The sequence below is a fragment of the Cyanistes caeruleus genome, chromosome 8, assembly GCF_971803275.1.
Source record: "Cyanistes caeruleus chromosome 8, bCyaCae1.hap1.1, whole genome shotgun sequence".
In the NCBI taxonomy this organism is placed as follows: domain Eukaryota; kingdom Metazoa; phylum Chordata; class Aves; order Passeriformes; family Paridae; genus Cyanistes; species Cyanistes caeruleus.
The window spans coordinates 3543645-3564769 of NC_141708.1; the positions used below are offsets into that span (position 1 = coordinate 3543645).

The 21125-nt window shown below is 43.9% G+C and overlaps 1 protein-coding gene across 6 annotated transcripts in view; it reads right to left on the reverse strand.

Annotated features, from left to right (window-relative positions):
- Positions 1–21125, reverse strand: part of LHPP (phospholysine phosphohistidine inorganic pyrophosphate phosphatase) — a 71076-nt gene that overhangs the window by 40971 nt on the left and 8980 nt on the right. For all 6 annotated transcript variants that reach the window (XM_086899190.1, XM_086899189.1, XM_086899192.1 and 3 more), the window contains 5 exons: positions 18351–18538; positions 17964–18117; positions 15606–15669; positions 14619–14711; positions 8474–8565 (listed from right to left, as the gene is read on the reverse strand). In XM_086899190.1, coding sequence (XP_086755316.1) covers positions 8474–8565; positions 14619–14711; positions 15606–15669; positions 17964–18117; positions 18351–18538 — 591 coding nt within the window. The remainder of the gene's footprint in view (positions 1–8473; positions 8566–14618; positions 14712–15605; positions 15670–17963; positions 18118–18350; positions 18539–21125) is intronic.

Sequence of the window (21125 nt, forward strand, 5' to 3'; positions counted from 1 at the left end):
TTTCAGAGGAAAGCTGCCACCACATTTTATACACACTGTCACTTCTAAAGAAGAAAAAGCAGCTTAGCACCGAGGCATGAGGAACTGTGTTCAAGCACAGAACAACAACAGCAAGGTCATCCATGCCATGTGAGCACAGATTTGGATCAAACTCCTGAAGGTTAGCCTGGGAAAAGCTGCTTCAAATATCAGAGAGCCAAAAGCAAGGGAGTCAGCCAGTACCTGGATATCTCAGCTGCTTCCACAGCCACCTCGAGCAATATCCATACTCTTGCAAGTCCAAATCGTGCAGACTCAAAACCACAGCTGTGGCCAATATCACCAGATACCACTGGGTGGGCTCACAGACAGAACCTTGAGTGCAGCACGTTTAGCAAACTTCAAAGGAAAGAAAAGTGTCATCTTTACAGGGCAGGCTCAGCCTGAATGGGACCTTATCATCCATCCTTGAGTTATACACAGACAACACTCCCAAAACTCCTTTCCAACATGCAGCTCCACTCCTGTTCCTCCCCCTTCAGGTCTTTCCTTCCCTGTTCCCTCTCTCCCCTGATTCATGGCCACAGAAAACGTGCTGTTTGATTATTCGCTGACACATGCATTTAGCACTTCTCCACGGAAAGTTTGGAAGCTTTTCCAACTTCCCCTCTGGATGATGTCACCCTGGGTGGGTGCCAGGCTGGGTTTCGAGTGAAAATCCTTCACTTCAGGGTCAGACACCCTCCTATTTTTAGGCCTGGACTCAGTGTTGTGCAGCCAACAGCTGAGCTGGACAGTTCTTGTCATTCCAAGAGTCTGCTCATGGAATACACAGCTGGGGCTGTGTCCTGCCCCACAGAGCCCTCTGAAATTCACACAGTGAGAAATGTGTCCTCTCCAGTCTGCACTGGGAATGGGGATGGAGAAGGGCCCTGTGGCTGCAGCTCCCATCCACCCACCTGGCTCTGACAGCTCCATCACCCCACCCTGCCTCCCCAAATTCTTGTTAGTGCCGCTAACCCACATCCCCAAGGGACACATCCACATGGATTTTACATTTCTCCAGGGATGGGGAATCCAGCACTGCCCTGGGCAGCTGTGCCAGGGCTGGAAAATCCCTTTTGTGAAGAAGTTTTCCCTAATATCCAATCTAAGCCTCCCCTAGCACAGCTTGAGGCCATTTCCTCCTGTCCTGTTCTTACCTGGGAGAAGAGACTAGCACTCAGCTGGCTGCATCCTCCTTTCCAGCAGTTATAGAGTAAGAAGGTCCCCCCTGAGCTTCCTCTTCTCCAGGCTGAGCCCCCCCAGATGCTCCTCATCAGGCTCATTGCACTAATTTCCCTAATTGCAGCCCCTGATCAGCCAATGCCTGTCTTGTGCTTTGGCTGTTTAAGCAAGTGATGATGTGTTGCTGTGCACACAGAGCAGTTAAGTGACGAGAAGCTTTTGTGGTCTGCAGATCCTCACAAAGAGCAGCCAGGCTCTTCCTCTGCCCCTGACAGACACACATCCCTGTTTTTTAGGAAGGCTGATGGCTGGAGTTCCAAGGGCCCTTAGGATGCAGACCCCACACGACAGCCCCAGCCCCGTGTGCTGAATGAGCTCATCTCAGCGGGGCTGAGGTGTAATCATACCCGCTGCTGACAGCGACTGAAAACCACAGACAAGAGAGAATTGCGATGGTTTTGGGGCAAAGTGTGAATGTGAGCCACTCCTGGGCCAGCTGCAGGCTGTCTGCAGGCAGCCAGGAGCACGGGGAGCTGCCCTGCACCCAAAGCCCTTCTCACACACTGCATTTGTGCCCCTGCTGCAGCACACGAGCACAGGCACATCCCAGCCTGCAGCAGACCTAAAGCTGGCACTGCTGGGTGCTTTATTTTTAGCTCTGGGCGAGTCCCATCACGACTCCCAAAGGGGATGAAAGGCAGCCAGCAGCCCCAGCCCAGCAGAAGCTGTTGGAGGGCAGCAGTTCCTGTGTCTTGGGGCTGCTCCCTTGTCCTGAGCAGGCTGGCAGCCCCTGTCCCCTGCACCCCAACAAAACCGGTCTGCATCCCCTCTGCAGCTGCTGGAATTACAGGATGGTTTGGGCTGGAAGGGACCCTCAAGCCCATCCAGTGTGACTCCAGCCATGGCAGGGACACCTTCCACTGTCCCAGGATGCTCCAAACCCCATCTAGCCTGGCCTTGGACACTGCCAGGGATGGAATGCACCCACTCTGGGTTTGTTGGCTGAACCCATTTGTAGAAAACAAATAAACAAATGTCACTGACTAAGTCTGCAGGTACCCTCCAGCATCCATGGGCACACAAAACAGCATTAAAACAGGAATGCTCAGGTGTTCTGTGCTTGCAGGGAGCCAGCACAAGGCACTGCTGCTCCAGCAAGGGCCCAAGCCAGATTAAATTTCAGATATTGAACCATTTGCATCAAGGGAGTTACATTCAGCAGCTGACTTGACCTGTCTCTCTCTTCTTTGCTTCTCTCTGCCTTTGCAAACAACACTCTGCCTTGGTTTTATCAATCAGAGCAGTTTCTCTGAGAGGATTCCATGCACCAAAGAGCCTGGAGAATATTTAGCTACAGGAAAAACGATAAGCAGAGAAGAGGAACCTGTGCTTTAAAAAAAAGAAAATCTCTGGTGAAACCCAAATTGTGCAGCTGTCCCAGCTGTGCCCTTTCTACAGCACATTTCAGCACTCTCATCTGCATTTTCACAGAAATAAAGTGGTTTTCCATTGCTGTGGAATTCATCAATGCTGTCAAATGCTGGACAAGCTGATACAGCTCGGCGTTGTGCAAGGGACAAGTGTTGAGAAAGGCTGGGGAATGTTTCACTGCAGCCTTGCACTGCAGGTGTTGAGAAAAGGCCTCTAGGGATAAAAATAATCTGCAGGACCAGCTCCTGGAGTACACTGTTGGGGCCATGGGCACAGATGAACACACCTTGAGGAAGCCCTGGAAAAGCCCTGAGCTGCCACCAGCAGCACCTGAGCTCAGGAACTGTGCATCTGCAGGGAGGAGGGAAAGGCAAACACTGGACAAGCAGCTGCCAAGGGCTCTGGTGTTGCTCAGGCAGGAACATGTGGCTGTGGAGGGAGGGTGGCTGCCAGCCCAGGCTGGAAGAACACGTCCTGCCAAGACACCGAGGCACCAGAGCAAAAGGGAATGAAAGAAGAAAGGCCATTAGCTTTGGATGTTGTCAGAGAGGGCCTGGACGTGGTTTAGTGCCACACATCAAGACCAGCTGAGCCAGGTCCTGCTGCCTCTGGCTTCAGGTAGCAGATATTGGCACCAGCTCCTCCTCTTCCAGCCCTTTATCAGCTCCAGAAGACAAGAAATGGAAACCTGAGCTGTCTCTGCTGTTGCATGAGCCTGGTGGATGTGAGGCAAGAGGGGAAGCAGAATTGCAGCTCATGTGGTCTCCTACACCCTGCAAAGTGCACACTGCCTCACTGCCTCCCTTCCTAAGTGCTGGAGATGAGAGTGGATGGCAGTGGGGCTGCTGAGGGAAAGTCAGTCATTGGACAGGCAAAGAGCAGAAATGTCAGACTTCTGAGTAATATTGCTGTTCCTCACTCACCTGATCCACTCCTCCTTCATTTATCCTACTCTCACTGCAGATTGATCTCTTTTCTGATATTCTGAGTGATTTTTTTCAGAACAGCACATTAGCACACAGCATGGCCACGTCCTGAGCACACACTGCTCCCTCGAGGTTTATTATGCTACCAATAAATAAATTACCTACCAATAAACACTCCTCAAACTCACAATTCTCTTTTAGATTGAAGATAATTAAACTTATGCATGAGTTACTAATTTCTGTGACTGGACTCTGGAATACACTGAGAAGGTAGAAGGCTGTGATCAGATGTGCACGCTAGGGCACTGCAGGATTTACTCTGAACTTCCTCTACAAAGATGATTCAAATATTATGGTAACCAAATTGTGGTCAAGAAATTGATAAAAACATGTGAAGATCCTCTCACAGACAGTGCAAACCATAATTTGAATATGCTATAAAGGGTGATATGGCTGTGCCTTGGGACTGCCTGCAATCAGCTATCACAAACAACTCACTGACACCAGCTTTAATAAACATTGCTTAAGACATTAACCAACATGAATTTTAATACAACTATTCACTGTGCAAATATGGGTTGGAACTGTTTCCATTTAATACTTGAAACAGGCTTAATTATCAGGATGTGAGGCTCTAAGAATGCCTCTGGTTGTGCTTCTGCACAAAGGGAGTGCCTCTGCCTGCTCCTTCTGATTATACATTGCTGGTACCCAGGAGATGGGAAAGAACTCATAAAATTGTTCATCTTGGCTGGGTTGGAAACACAGGGAGAAAGAAAGGGGGGGTGGAGGGATGCTCCTTCTCTGCAGAGCAGCAAGAGGTGACTGTTTGTTCACAGAAGTTGTCATGAGCTTTCACTGAACTACACAGTGACAGCAGTGAGTTTATCTATGTGTGGAAAAAAAATACCTTTATAACTTCATTTAAGGACACAACCTGCTTTTCCCAATCCTTAGTCAGCTGATGATGGCAGTCTAAAGGGCTTCTCTGTCCCAACTTTTGTCTTGGTCATGTCTTGATTTCTCTCTTGGCAAGCCAATTTACCACAAATTCTGTGTATTTTCTTTAATCAGGCAAGAGGAACAGATCACAAGCCACTTTATTAAGGAAGTCAGGATAATTATTCTCAGAGGATAATTAAAAAGTAGGGACACATGAAGTAACTTGACCCAGTTCTCCTGGAGAACAGTGGCAGAGCTGGTGGGGCATGGCAGCTCCCAAGGGCCTCCATCCTTTTATCCTCCATCCCTGGAGAATCCCTGATGTCTCTAATGAGGCAGCTCAGGGATATTTTAACTGTGATGTCACTATCAGCTATGGCCATGAGATAAATCCCTAATCAAAGGAAGGAAACCCCAGGTGGGCACTGAGAGGGGATGAATCCACAGTGCCACATTCCAAAGCCAGCCCAGAGCTCACAGGTGAGCAGGGGCAGTGGGCACCACTGCCATGAATATTCCTGGCTACTGCCACACACCAGCAACAGAAAGTTCAATATTCACAAACCAAGACCCATAAATAACAACAAGAAGGGGGGAAGCAATTCTTACCCCCTGCCAAGATCCAGCTGTGATCTGACACACCTGGAAGCTGTTCCCAGAGGTACAGGGACACACTTGGAAAAGCCTCAAAGTCACTTTTCTCTGCTCTAACTTGCAGGCTACAAAGAGGAACGAGGATATTACACAGCATTGCAGAATCAATAGTTATTGTGGGAATCATTGGTTTGATGTCAAGGCCAATTAGCTGCAAGTGGAATTAGCACATACCCTGAGCGGGAAGACAAGAACATGTTCTTCCTGAGATGGGACAGATGCTGGCCAGGTGTGCACAGAAACTCTGGAACTGGCATCACATTTCCCAGTGCTGACAAATCCCACAGCCCTCAGGAGCCTGCAGCAATGGCCTGATCTGTCCTGGATATGGGACAAACAGAGAGGAGAAACCTGCAGGCCAGACTGACCCTTTGCACCTGGAATTTACACTTAGGAAAGGCCAGGCTTGGCCAACAGCTATTCACCTTCTGTCAGGTCACCCCAACACAATCTTACCCCCTCACCTTCCCACTTTTGCCCTGACTTGTGCCAGCATCAGTTCTATTCCATGCTGCAGACAGGATTTATAGCATTCCTTGGGCTAATCTATGCCATGCCTGCTTTGGCTACTGAGTTCAACACTTGAGATTGAGGAGGAACAAGCAAAGTATGTCATATTAAAGGAAAGAGGCTGCACAGATTTTAATTAACTTTAAAGATCCAAGAGAAGCAAGACAAAGGAGCCATGCAAGGAGCAGACCTTAAAAAACACAGAACTGTAGAATCACAGAGTATTCTGAGCTGGAAGTGACCCACAGGGATCATCAGCCTGACTCCTGGCCCTGCCCAGACACACCAACAATCCCATCCTGTCCCTGGGAGTGTTGTCTGAACTCCTGGAGCTCTGGCAGCCTTGGGGCTGTGTCCATCTCTGGGGAGACTGGGCAGTGCCAGCCTCTTCTGGGGAAAAGCCTTTTCCTAAAATGTTCATGTAAACTGCATTGAGCCCTGAAAGCAGGAGAGCTGCCCAAGCACTCCTGTGCACACGAGGTGACAATGACAGTTGGGAACTACAGAGTCCCTTCCAACCCAAACCATTCAGTGGTTGTGTTATTGAAACCTGTGGCAATCCCACCACACCAGCACTCCAGCGACACCCACAGCAAAACCCTGAGAGCTTTGTGCTTTGAAAGACTTTGGGACAAATGGCCCTGGCCGGTGGGGAAGCCCCGGGCTGTGGCTGACAGAGATGTGCACGAGCCAACGATGCCATCCAGAGGTGCTCGGGTGCAGCACAGAACTCTGTGCCATCAAAGGCTAAAGGGAAAGACAGGACCTTTGTATATCCTATATATCAGATTTTAAATTAACCCTGCCACCAAATAATTACATTTTGTTTATTTGTAATTTATCCTGCCCATCGCTTGTTTATTTTCTGTCTCTCCTCACTGTGTGCCCTGATTTTCTAAGTATATTAAATAAGTCACTCTAAAAAATATAGATACACCTCTGACCTCTCCTGGCAAACAGGAGTTATTTCATTTTACTCCCAGTTGCTGAGAGCAGGCCTGGCATGACATGGGGAATTGAGAGAGACTGTATTTCATTGCTCTGCAATAGTGCCTGAGTTGAGGAAACAACAAGCCCACACTGAAACAGGAACACAAGCTTTGTTCCCCATCTAGAACAGCTGGCGACTCCCTTTCAGCTGTGAAATCATGACTCAAACTTGATACAAGAAAATGATTTTCTAGCATATGATTATACATATTTATGTGTGTTTGTGTACACAGAGTTTATGTCAGCTGCCTGAACAGTGTGGATGCAACATCACCTGGGGCATATTTGATGAGGCAAAGTATGGAACAGGAGAGATCTGGTCAGTAGCAAAGACCTAATTCACCTTTGTTAGCAAAGATGCCTTCTTCGCTGGCACCTGTATCTGTGTGGCAACAAAACGTAGATTTGCAAAGTGATCCCATTAATATCAGAATAAAATCAACCACTGAACCCTTATTTTCTCCATTAGGAACCTAATGGGATTAGGATCATAGAAAGTCCTGAGTTGGAAGGGACCTGCATGGATCATCAAGTCCAGCTCCTGGGACTACAGAGATTACAGAAAAGTAATCCCAAAAGCACAAACTATATAATTACTTTTTTAATCTTTGGGATTTCCCAAGCTTTATTCAGATACATATCTGATTTTTAGATATACAAACTTAAAATTACAGAAAATGCAATACACTTGTACCTGACTTTTCTCCTCATAAACCATCACTTACTGGTCCATTGGAATTAAGGCACAGGGTATTATTTTATCACCTTACACAAATTAAAAAGGAAAATTGAGGAACAGATTGACTTGAAAACAAACAAAATAACTTTTCAGATAGGTAATGGCAAGCAGTATTTTCATGTGCTGTATCCCTCCCCAAAGGAGCATCCTTCTTTTACAGTCTCAGTATTTGAAAGTGAAGAAAAACTGTGAAAATACAAATGACATCAGATGACAGAGGGTGTGGCTGAACCATACTACAAGGAGGCATGGCTCTGGGTAAGAGGAGATGGTTAAAACAGGATTTTGAGTGTTGGGATCAGAATGTCACATGGAGGGACAGATCCCTGCACTGCACTGGAGTCACCTTGAGCTGACCTCAAACCTAAGCTGGCCCAGGCAGCTGTTCAGCACTGGGACATGTCCTGTTCAGGGGTGCACTCAGGACCCCCCTCAGCAGCTGCACTTGTGACAGCTCAGTGAGGACACAGGACCCTGGGGACATCTGCACAAGGAGGGGTTTAGAGGCCATTCAGAGCATCAGAGATCCTGCAGGATCCTGCACTCTGGGAAGGTGAGAGCTGGAGAAGCAGCTCTCGTGTTTCAGGCACCTCGGTGCTGAATGTGTGTCTGGAGGGAAGGGCAGACATATGGAGCCCTTCCTAAAGCTGTGGGAGATGACCCACAGGAATGGCTGAGTCAACAGTCTAATTTTATAATCCTAACCCTGCCACAGGTTTCACACACATTCTATATCAAGTGTACAACACTTTCATGTAGCAGCAGCAGGAAAAAAAATAAGCAAACCCCAGGAAATACACCAGTTCTTATGTGCTGTGATGAAAAAAAATACAGCAGAAATTTAGCAGAAAGTATTTCTTCAAAAGATCAAAGACACTCTGTCCTCCCTTTCCTGCTACTTCCACACAGCGTTTTCCTAAAAGAAAATACCACCATGCACCCAAATCTCTGCTGCACAAGGAGGTGCTTGGGCAGACACCAAATGGAAGCCTACACTGACACCAAGGAGAAAGGATGTGAAAAAGGCATGGAAAAAACCTGGCCTTGTGGCTGTGATTGGGATGTGTGCACTGACCTGTACTTGCCCGTCCGCACCTGCAGCGCTCTCATCCCGCACTGCTGGGCTCCCCCAACATCATTCACGATGTCATCCCCGATCATGATGGCCTGTCAGGGCAGTGAAATACAGGAAAAGTTCATTTCTGCCATTTGTCACCCTCCCCTGACATAACAAACAGCTTGATTTGAGGTGTAATGCTGCTGTCGGACAAATTAAACAAGATAATATTGTCATCGTATTGATTAAAAGTCATCCTACCTCCAGGGTAATTCATGCCAGAGCTCCTCCAGCAATGGACTGGCACAGCACACACCTGTGCAATTTGTAATCAATCACAGAAATCAAAGGGATTTGGGACACAATTGAAAGAAAATGGTGATTTTTATGAAGTTAGGCCTCCTCTGTTCCTAACAATCAGTTCCTGCTACACTCCAAGCAGCTTAAATTAAGCTTAACTTCTTAAATCTGGTGTTCTACAGGCTGGTCAAAAGCTTAAGCTTGTAATCACTGCGAGCTTGATCCCAACCTGTTCTCAGGTTGATTCAGAAATTTGGGAAATCACTGTAAAATGGACTTTACTCATTTTTGCACAGTATGACACGACGTGCACAGGCCTAGCACCATTTATGTTACCATCAGTTTAAGTATAGGCCAATATTAATAAACAAAAGTGAGTAGATTACCAAAAAAGTAACTGTTAGTGCTAAGATTTGTCTGGTGTTGGATAAAAAAATGCACAGAGAACCTTCCTGCCTCTGTTAAAGATATTTAATTGATCACAGTATATCAACCAAGGGGTCCTTTCTGTTGACTATCACATCTACACAATTCCAATTGCTTATCATCCTGCATTACCAATTATTCTATTTATTCTATTCTTCAAATTTAAAACGATTGGGGGATGCCATTTTATAGTTTCAACAAAACCCAGTGCATACACAAAACAGTAATTTTCCATTATTGACTTAACAAATCAGCTTTACACCTCCCAAAGATGTTCTGGATTATTCTGCAGAGGACAGAGGCAGCACCTAAAACTGGGGAAGCACAGATTTGAAAGTCTGCAATGTGGTTTATCAATCAGACTTTTTTACCTTTTGTATTCAAGTTGAATTTTGTCTAATACAGAGTTAGTTGAATCTTTGGCCATTTTATTTTCATCTTTTAAATCATCTTTTTGCTTCATAAATTTCACAACCATGGTGCCTTCCAGCTCCAGACATTCCTGCCTGAGTTTCCATCCCTTCTCCAGTTCTGTTTTGCTTGAGAAAGAATAAAAATACTAAATCTCCAGAGCTATTTTATGAATTAACTTAATTGCAACAGGATCTTCTCCCACATATTACATTGCATGTAAAGGAAATCTTGGGATATACCTAAATTTTATGAGAGGATTCATAAACCAAACTGAGCTACAAATGTGAAGATCCGGGACAGTTTCTCCTGTAGATATCTCACCTTTCCTTAGTACTCTTCCAAACCAGCAATTCAGCATGAAATGGGGAGAAAATGATGGGTTAGATTTAAGTAATTAGCAAATAAAGCATGTTAATGTGGATGAGAAAAGAGAATAATGCCACTGTGGCGTGCAGAGCTGCAAGAACCTGGCAACACCATCCCCAGCCAACCTCCATTACCAATTCCCCCTGAGCTGCTCCTGGATATTAAATCATTCTCAACCATTGGCTTTAAGAGATTATAATTCCTTTTTCTTACAACCATTGGCTTTAAGAGATTATAATTCTTTTTTCTTACAAAATTCCTTCCAACACCTCCCTGAGGGAACAGACCTGCATCACCTGCATGCCCCTTGCTCAGCCCAAATCCCAACATTCAGGATATAAAGCCAATTTCAGTCCTGAGTCCTAACAAGCCTAAAAACAATCTCCTCTGACAAAGGAAAAGGGCAGAGCAGGGCAGCCCACCAAGCACTCTCCTGCTCAGAAGGGCTGTGTTTTACCCCATCCAGGGAAGTTTTCCTGCAAGACTCTGGCAGAAGTGCAGCTGCAGCAGAGCAGCGATGCCTGTCCAGGCCAGCTTGTGGCACACGCATACAAAAATGTGCTCCAGCCCCCAGGGATTTCACAGATTTACTATCGGTGAAGGGCAATAATCACTAAAGGAGGAGCAATTATTCCCAAATCATTTAGGATTTAAAAAATCATTGGCAAGAAGATAGAGGTCAAAAGGTGCGCTGTCAAGGGAAATAAAAAAACTCTACCTGTCAAACCTGGGTTTAACTTCCTCTCTGACTGCAATATGGTAAGAAGAGAGAGAAAGATATAAAACTGAAAGGTCACATAGCCACTGAAAACAGGAATTAAAAGATCTCCATTCATGTTCACATTTTACACAGGGATCACACCATTAATCTGTTCAATCCTTCTGCAAAAGTTACTTTTTTTAGATTGGCTAGAAATTAACTAAAAAGAAGGGAAAAAACCACAGTGAGTCTCTCTGGGTTTTAAGACAAATCATCAAAGAACTAGGATGGGTGTAATTTCTATTTCACTAAGATGGTGAGTGGTGGTGTGAGGCTGTACACACACGTTAAGTAAAGCACATGTGCCAAAGCTGAGGGAAAAAACACTGCTCTCAAAGGGTTCCCATCAGACTCAGCCCAGAGGGGCAGAGAGAACACAGGAGGTCAACATGACCCCCAGGAATTTGGGGTGGAAAGGCAAAATTTAACCCCCACAGTCAGCAATGACACTGGTGCTGCCTGTGCCACATACCCTGAGCTGAATGCAGGTAAGCAGCCAAAACGAATAAATCTTTAGAGATTTTTGGGGTGGTGAGTGAGAAGCTCAGGTAGTTTTTGTCTGCAAACAGAGTTTTAGCATTCATTAACTGATCACAGAAAGATGTCTGATCTGAAAAGGAATTGCAGAGGAAGGAAATGAGGGAGGCAGAAAGATGAGAATGCTCTGGTTTACCCAGCCCTGCTCATGCTGCAGGCAGTGTTTACCAGGACCAGCTCAGATGGGGGATTTTGGAGGCTGGAGCCTCTGCAGGATGCAAACAGACAGGCACAGAAGGCAAGAAGGCAGTGTGCTAACTCCACCAGAATATTTAGCATAGAGAATTCTTCTAGAGTCAGACATATTTATGCCTAAACAGATTTTTGGCTATAAATTTAATAACCTTAATCAAGCTAAATGTGCCAGGACCATAAGGAAATAAACTTGTACACCAAACTTCGATGTATTAAATCCCTTTACACGAGAAATACAACACATTTACTTTTCTCCCTGCTCTCCTCTGCCCAAGGACTAACATTTCAGGCTTCAGGATCTCAGATTACTGTTAATTTTGTTTCTATCCTAGACCTCCAAAGGTGCAGGACAGTTCTCAATAAACTTTCAGCTGGACTGAAGCTTGGGACTTCCCTTGGCCAGTTTTATTTTGGGAAGGAAGATCTTGCCCTGTTGTGAGCATGGGTGATGCTGGCACAGGAACAGGTCCCCTGTGCCACCCCTGGGTGACCTCTCCCTGCTCTCATGCACCACTAACTCCCACCTGAGGCTTGCAGGTGGCAGGAATGGGAATTGCTTAACTACCAGTAGTTTATGGACTCCAGTACGACCTGCCATAACTCCCATTAAAGCAGGATAATTTTCTACAGAGAGAACTTTTTATGATTATATAAAACTACCAGAACCTTAACATTATTTAGGTTTTATTGTAAAGCTGTAAAAATCATCCACTGTTACAGCTGCCTTAAAACACGTGAATTAGGCATTTCAGTAACCTTTAAGATGTGTTATTCTTTGTCATAGTACTGAATTCTGAGATAGGTCTGGTTACCTCTAAGAGGTTAAAATTTCCAATCTATTAAAGTAATACTGGCAATATGTTATTTCTAGGCCATTGAGGAAAGGTTAAAATGAAAATTGGACTTTAGGGAGTTCCTCTTATTCTAAGTGCAGGCTGAAAACATCTCAGCAGCAGAAGGCAAAGTCAGGGTCTCAGTAAGAAGCAGTTATCAAGGGAAACGACTGGTGATAACTTTATTGATTAAAGCAGCTTGAGGAATTTCAGAATTGCCACTGTCTCAAATTACTGTGGTGAGACAGCTTTATTAAAAAGGTGTTTTTCATTAAAAGCCAAGTGAAAGAAAATTGTAATATGTTGTCAAAAGCACAGATCATCTAAACTGGTTTAATGATGATATGGATTAAATGCAGTCCACAGGTAAAATAAATTATTGGAATAAACATTTTGTAAAAGCAAAGGCAAGCAAAACAGCCCCTGTCACATTATTACAAATGCAGAGTTCATTCAGGAGACAGAATAAAATGTAATGCAGTGCATTACAGGAACTCACTGAAGTGACTATAGTGAGGTTCTAAACTGAAAATACTGAGGTATTTTATTACTGTGTACCACCAACTAAACCAACCTGGACATTAAAGTTGTGAGGTCAAGCACTCAAAAGTTAGGAAAAGATGTCAGAATTAAGGCAGTTTCCTGGTTTTCAATTTGTTCCTCCTACACATGTGTGAAAAATGATCCAGGCTTTAACTCCAGCAGTGTGGATTATTTTTTCCATGCTGGAAAGCATGGAGTGACTGGTGCTGTTATCTGCTGTTATCCAGTGGTGTCTGCTGCACTCCTCCTTGGTTAGGCACACACACACTCCATCTCCAAACTCTCCAAATATAAAATATTATACCTACAAACTAGACATATCACTACAACAGATTGATGGCATTTAATATTAATGAAAAATTAAGATATTAAAATATTAACTATAATATAAAGGTTAATATAAAATATCAACTATATGAAAAAAGCCAAAACTCTGACAAAATATAAAGTTAGGCATGAGTTGCAAACGTGGCAAACAGTGGAGAATGAATAAATAATTTCTGTGAGGACTATTCCTGCTCGAGGAATAGTTATTTCCTGCTATTTCCTACTACAAATACTCGAGGAGCTGATGGGAACCACTCACTAGGGCTCACCCTGTGGCATTTTTGCCAGCCTGGTGATGCATTACATCAGATTTGTTTCCTGGGGCAAGGATTTAGAGATGAGCTCTGCACCTGGGATATTCCAGGGATAGTCCAGACTGGGTTATCTAATTGCTGGGAAGATATGGACAGACTGAAGGGAGTACAGAAAAAAGCAGGGGGACTGCATGGAGGGAAGCAGAAGAACTAAACCACACACTTTCAGTAAAAAACAACTCCTGCAATGATAATAAGTCTAGAGATAAATGGATGGAGAAAATACCCAGGAAGGCAAGCAGTGATTTTGGTTGTTAACTGGAGTAAAACTAGAAATAAGGAGATGCAGTTTAAAAGGGAAATATCCTGATAAATCTCAGGAAAAGCTGCCTTCCCACAAGTCCCACTGGGCTGAACACTATTCCCAGGGTACTGACAGTTGTTTGGCTCTCTGGAAACCATTGTGGACAAAACATTAATAACCATGGAGCAGGGAACATTCCTGCATGGGGAAGGAGATGGATTAGATGGCCCACTAGGTCTTTTTTCATCTCCCCACTCTATAATAAAGCAAAACCCAAGCACATGCTGAATTACAGGGTCATCATTTCATCTTCAGGCTCCAGGGACCTACAAGCCACACCAAACTTCACTCCTGTTGTTTATAATGCCACCCAAACCCCCCTGATGGAATTACTGTGCTGTAATTCACTGCTGTTTGTGAGGCTTCTCATACTCATCCTTATGTCCTGGGTGACAGAGCAACAAATCAAGGAAGAGGAGCTGGGAACAACTCCAGAGAGGGGGAAAATGGGATGCACTGAGGAAGCACAACACATTCAGCATGTTTCTGGAAAGCCAGAAATACAGGAGGAGGTTTTGGGGTCAGTCAGTGCTTCCTAGTCACCAAAATTATAAAATATTTTACTTCTGCCTTTCCCTTTTACTAAAAAAAAAAAAAAAAAAAAGGTAGTCAGTGTGACAGCAGTGGAAATAAATGACATTTTGGGATCAATTCCATCACCCTGTAGCCTCCAAGCAGATGCCAGGCATTAGGGCACCTGTTCTGCCTCTGCCAAGCATTGAGTCCTGGTCACATTCTCCTTCAGCCTCTTCTGTAACTTTTCAAAGCTATAGCGAAGCAGGAAATAAACACCAGTGGGCACAAATACATGGCACAGCCTGCGGGCACGGCACCTCAACCTCACCTGCTCTGGTGGAACTCCCAGTTCTGCCAGGGCTGACTCAAAAAACCTTTTTGCTGGTTTCCCCACCACCTCGGCCTGGACATCACAAGCATACTGAGGGAAAAAACAAACAAGAGAAACACAAAAAACGTTCATTGGTAAAGGATTTGTTCAGCTCCGTAACTCCAGTTGTAAAATCTTTGTGATTATTGATTTTTGCCCTTAAATAACACAATGGATTAGCAGGTGAAGGTGAGTATCAGAGAAATTTGGATAACAGAAGTGTTTAAAGTTCTCTGGAAGGAGAGAAAATGCTCTTGAAACACCTCAAGGTACAAATCTTTCACATTCTCCATCGCTGAGTCATCTTCAAACTCAGCTCCAGTACTGCTCATTTTGTTGGGAGCATCACTCTTAAGAGACATAACAAATATCCTTTATAAAAAACTATCAAGAGTACTGGAGTGCCTTAAAAGATACAGAGAATTTCTTCAACCACCTGGCATAATTTTAATGATGGAAGTGAAAAATCGAGTTTCAAATCTGGGTTTTGGAAAGTTACATTTGAAAAGGCAGATTTTAGAAGTTACATTTTCCTGCAACTAAATATCAGTGCTATGCTGAAAAAAATTGTTTCTTGCTTGTTCCTGGACAAAAAAAAAGCCTAACAGATTACATGGACCTTCAGGTTTTCCTGGGTATCTTGCACACAATATTCCACTTTTTTCTTGTCTGACGACTCCTTTCAAGGGCCTCACTTGCAATAAAGATGGCACAATGGAAAAAGTGCATAGTTTAGGTAAAACAAATTTAAACCAAAAAAAAAAACCCAAACAAAGGCAGAAAATAAATGAATCCACCCATCTTTAGAATGCAGCAAATGAGTTTGAATGTGTGGGAACTCCCTCCACCAAGGTGAGTAAATACAGAAGATGACCCATATTTATCCCAGGTACTCTTTTAACAAGGTGCACAGGACAAGTAAGCATAATTCCAGCTATAAAATACCTCTAATGCCTTCATATATGCTCCAACATCAAGTTTCAGACCATCAGTTTCTTTATAGTAGCGTCTGGAAATGAAAGTGATAAAGTTCCCATGAAATGAAAACACTGGCAATTAAAGACAAAGAAACCACATTTTATTATTTCTGGGCCTTTATAGATGTCCATATGGCTGCATAAAAAGTCAAGTAATCAGAAAATCCCGGGCCTTGGTTTAACAGCAGGAGGAGTTAAGGAAAGGACAGGCTCAGGACTGTGCAGTGCTCAGGGAAAGGATCCCAGATGGCCTCTGGGAACAACTTCACTGCTTCAAAGGGATTTCAGTGTGCTTAGACCAGGGTGGACTGGGCTCTGCATTACTGCACAGTGACAGAGACCCCCTGGCAGCTAAAAGATGAGGGCTGGCACCAGCCAGCAGCTGGTCCAGACAGGACCATCATTGCTGTCTCAGCCTCCCACAGGAGAAAACCTTGTTCATCAGGACTAAGAAAGCCCTCCATGCTGAATTTTGTTCCTTCTAAAATGCTCTCATTGCCACGAAGCTCATGTAATTAGAAGGTGTCTTTAGAGAGTTTTTTTTCTGGAACAGCAATTCACATTCATGCAGGTCTTCCAAGCTCTGGGCAGAGCTAAGGCAGGTTTCTATATGACAGGAGAAAAGGTAGGATGAGCAGTCAGCTGAGATTTTATGCCTTATCCTTCTGCCATTTTCAATTATTCAGCATAGCCTTCCTTTAAAATGACCACTTGACCTTTGCTAGAACAGCCATTAACCTTCTATAGTCTGGTGTAAACAGCTTAATTTTCTGACAGTGGCATGACAGAAGAAATTACAAAGCCAATTCCCACTCTCAGCCCAAAACAGATGCTAAATGTAAATCACTCCATTTCCAGGAGCAGGGCATTCTGCTTCAGTGACTCTGACACTTCTGTTTTCTATGGAATGAACTAAAACTTCTACCAAAACCAACCTGCTGGCCCAAGGCAGGCACCTTGCCAAGGTCCACCCAGCTGTGCTGGTTCTGCAGGTTAAAAATGAAGCTGGGTTTTTATTTGGCCCCTTTGCATCAACGAGGCTTCTCCAGTCAGGAGAATAGCTCTTATAATTTATAATCATCCTCCTTCAAGTCAGAGAACTCACCAGAGAACTTGTATTCCCATTACCTCAATGATCAGCCATTAAAAAGCAATATGCTCTTGGTGCAAACTGAGCTCTAAATATTCCAAAATCTTTATATTTTAACAAAAGATAATATTTCAAAGAAGTAACAAGAAAGAGCCATTTTTATCAATGAATGACCAAATAATTACTTTTACATGCACAGGGTACAAAACATTTTTGTATTGATGACAATACAGTTCCTAAGCCAAGGTTGTTTCTATATTTAATTTTGAAATACAGTATTACATAACAAAATCTGATTATTTTATTTACATTATCCATTCTCCTGTTGGTTCAACATTTTCTCCTTATCCTTCAGAGAAACAGTAAGGATTTTTTCACCCCTGTTGGAGGATTAGAGCGTGAGTGTCAGGTAAGGCAACACAATGAATTTAACTGCTCCTTCCCACTGATAAGTTCTCCCCAGCTGGATCAATAACCCACAAGCTAAGAAGGGTTTTCATGCCCATTACAGTCTATTGAACCACTGAGCAAAGTTGTCACTGCACTTTCTCCAAGATAAACATGCACAGTCTCTTTTAAACCCACACATCACACAACAGATAAGAATAACTTGCTGGGGTTTGGCATTATTCAGCACAGGAATTAATAATGTCCTGTTTAAAATCTCAGAATATATCTAAATTAATTATTTTCAGGAAAACATTCAAACTCCTTGACTGGATTTTTTCCTGTGTGTGAAAGCAGGAGGTCAAAATTTACCTTTAATGGGCAGAGAATAATTAAAAATGCTGTCTGACAAATGTCCTGCCACTTCAGGAGCACCAAAACCATCAAATTGCATCACAAATCTACACCAACAGCTCTTCACACAAGCATGGCCTCTGGAAATTTTAAGCTTTTTTCACGATGAAAAATTATTTATATTCAGAGAGGAATATGTGGCTACAAGGCAGCAGTTAAACAACACTTCACACCTCTGAGACACTAAATACTCACTCACTTGGGGGCCACACACATCAAAATCCAAACTCTCCATGATTCCTATGAGGTTTTGAGGCTCTCTTAAAGCACCAGAAGTTCTCATCATTGACAGGCACCTGATCAGATCAGGCTCTCAGCCCAGGCACACAGATTAAAAATTGAAAAGTTGGTACTGGGAGTGCCCACACTGATTTCTGTCCTCCATTAAAGATATTAAAAAATGCAGACTTGAGGAAAAATCAGAGCTTAACTCACCCTTTTCCAAGGGAGATCAAGACAGGCTTCTCCATCCCAATCAGAAGTCGGAAAGCCTCATTCAGGTTTGCATAGGTGAAGTTTTCTGCTGCATCTCCAAGAACCACACAGTTTGGGTTTGTCTTATCAATCTCAGCAAATTCAGGGACAAGATCTACAGAAGGAGGAAAAAGACAAAAAAAAAAAAAAAATCACAAATCCCTCACCATTTTAGAACCCATAGAAGCAATGGCATTTCCCCAGATATGCGCTTCCCTTTATTATAATAAGTGAAAAAATAAATAAACCTCAGTCTGAATAAAGTGCTCTTCAGACACCTATTCACCCAAAGCAAAGAGGAAAATAGAGCATTTCCCTTCCCTCCCTGTGTCCCCAGTGCTGTCCCACCGTCGTGCACCAGCAGGTGTGGCCTCAGGCCACGCTCCTTCAGGAGGCGACAGGCGGCCGGCGCCGGCGCGGTCACTTCGGCCACCGAGATGTCAAAGCCCATGGCTCGCAGCTTCCTCACAAAATTCTCCCGGGTCGCTTGGGTTTCATTGGTGCAGAGCTGCAGCTTCAGCCCAGAGGCTTTGATCCTGTGGAGGGAAGGCAGCAGAGAGGTTAAGAAGATGAAGAAGATGAGGTAAGAGTGTCAGTTCTGCTAAGAAGGTGAAGATGATATATTCCAAACCAGGAGCAGGATCCTTTGCTGTGACAGGGGGCACCTGAAATCCTGACTCTGGGCACTGCAGTGCCAGATAATTCAGTGATATTTCATCAACACTGGGGTGGATCCAGTCACATTTATCATTAAATCTCTCATAAAACAGCTGTGTTGTTAGTTGCTGGATAATCCTGAAAAATCACCACTTTAACTGATTTATTAATAAATGTTTATAGGTAAATGGCTTCTCAGGGGAAGGAAACACAGCCACGAGTGTCCAGAGCCAAGGACATGGCTCCTGTGGATTGGTACTCTGCAAAAGTTGTGTTGTTCCACCATACCAGAAGTGTCCAAGGCCAGGTTGGATGGGGCTTGGAGCAGCCTGGGATAGTGAAATGTGTCCCTGCCCATGGCAGGGGTGGAATGGGGTCTTTAAAGTCCCCTCCAGCCCAAACTATTCTGTGATTCTGTGAATCCTCTGCAAGCCCTCTGCCTCTGAGCAGCTTTACTTCCCAAGCTGGAGACCTGCTGTGGATGTCCCCAAAAAGCCTCTTCCCCAAGGATGAGCTGTCAGCTGTTTGGAGACCCAATATATTTCAAAGAGGCCACAGAAAATTGGAAGTACTGAAGATGCACCACAATTAAAAAAAAGCCAACCAAAACCATCTGCCTAAGGGAGTGTCACTCAGCTCCTCTAATATGTGAAAATGCCTACTCTTGTCAGTTTTCATGTGAATTTGTGCATAATTATCTTTGAGGACTTGAGCATATGCAGATTCAGATATTTAGGTAAGTCTGGAACCCAGCTTATAAATTCTTACAAAAATATTGTGACTCTTCTTTGTATTAAAATGAAAAATGACTTTTCTATTAAAGGAAGTCCCTGCACTGTTTCTCAAGACAAAAAAAACACACTGGTCCATTTTGTAGGTGAGATTATCTCAACTGGTTGGTGCAAACACCAAAGCCACCTCGAGACAACAGATCTGATGACGAGCTTTCCATCAAGGGATTCTTGGAAATCTGGTCCTGACCCAGAGAGCCCCTTCTGCTTGTCAAAACTGCACACCAGTGTCTTCTTTAATAATGCTGGTGATTCATTTCTTTCTTATTATTTGTCTTTCCTAATCATAGATATGTGAATTATCAATTACACTTAGTGGTTAATTGCCCTTCATAAAGATAGCTTTTCTCTTTTAAATTAGGCAGTTAATATATTGTAACTAATAGCATCCACTTGTACATTATAAATATATCTTCATTGATTGGAGCACTGAATGTGAGATTCACTCTCAAGTTAATGAAGCAATTGAGTGAAGAAGTGCAGGGTGTACCGAGGGAATAATTATTGTTAATGAATTATGATGTGACCTTCTCAGAACAATGAACAATTGGTGTGACAGTGGGATGACAATATTCCACATCTGTTATTCGAGACACAGTTTCAGCTGGAGTTAAAAAGAAAAGCAGTGTAATTTGGATACACAACAAACTTTAACAGAGTGTGCCATGGTTAAAAAGAATTATTTTAAATGCAAAGCTTCCCTGCACACTCTTAGGGTAAAAACAAAAATCCCAATGATTCACAACTGCCTGGAAGCAGACATTTGTTGAATTAGAATCTGCTTTTTCTCTTCCTAAAGGTCAACATAATGAATCCAGGGACAACACCAACCACAGACCTGCACAGACAAACCAGCACCCTCACAGGGCAGCCTGGTGAAAGCACAGATTCTGTTTTCCTGTACTACAAACTTCATTTCTTTCTCAGCATTTTGGATGAAAACCAGAGTGATGCTTCTGAAAGGACAGAGCAAAGCAGGAGGGGTCTGGACACATCCCGGACTGCTTCATGCCTTTGTGGCTACCAGCAATTACCACTCCAACAAACTGAGCTCAGGAAATGCTCAGGATCAGGTCTACAGAGTTAGGCCAAGCTGGACAAAAAAATGGGAGTCCTCTAGTGACACATGGGAAGAACTTTTAAAAATATCCTGGAACACTAAATGAAACAAAAATCCACAAAACTCTAGAGGAGACTTATTTCTACAAAAATACCTTTCCAAAGAAAAAGTCATCTTTTCCTTCCCAATTAGCATCTGTAAACTCTGCCAAATCCTGCAGAGAACAGTCACACTCACCTGTACATTCAGTATTTCACACACACTGGGATGAATCCAGCCCTGGCTGCTCAGGGATGGTGAGCAGAGCCTGCTGGCCAGCAAACAACTCTTAACTCAGAGCTTAAATAATTAGGGAGAGCTTTTACCAACAGCTCTAGAGGGGGAGAAAGCCTGGCTCCAGTCATGTTTGCAGCAAAACTCTCATTCAGTTTCCCTGCTCTGTCAGGTTTTGCACATGGAGAGACTAAAAGAAGTGGCTTGAAGGTCTGTGTCCCACAGGCGTGATGCTTTGCCCAGTGAGTTTCCAGGGCTGCAAAGCTTCAAGGGAAACCTCCAGCCTCTGAACCAACCCACAGCTCACACTCCCAGCAAAGCAAGGCAAGGTACTACAATTTC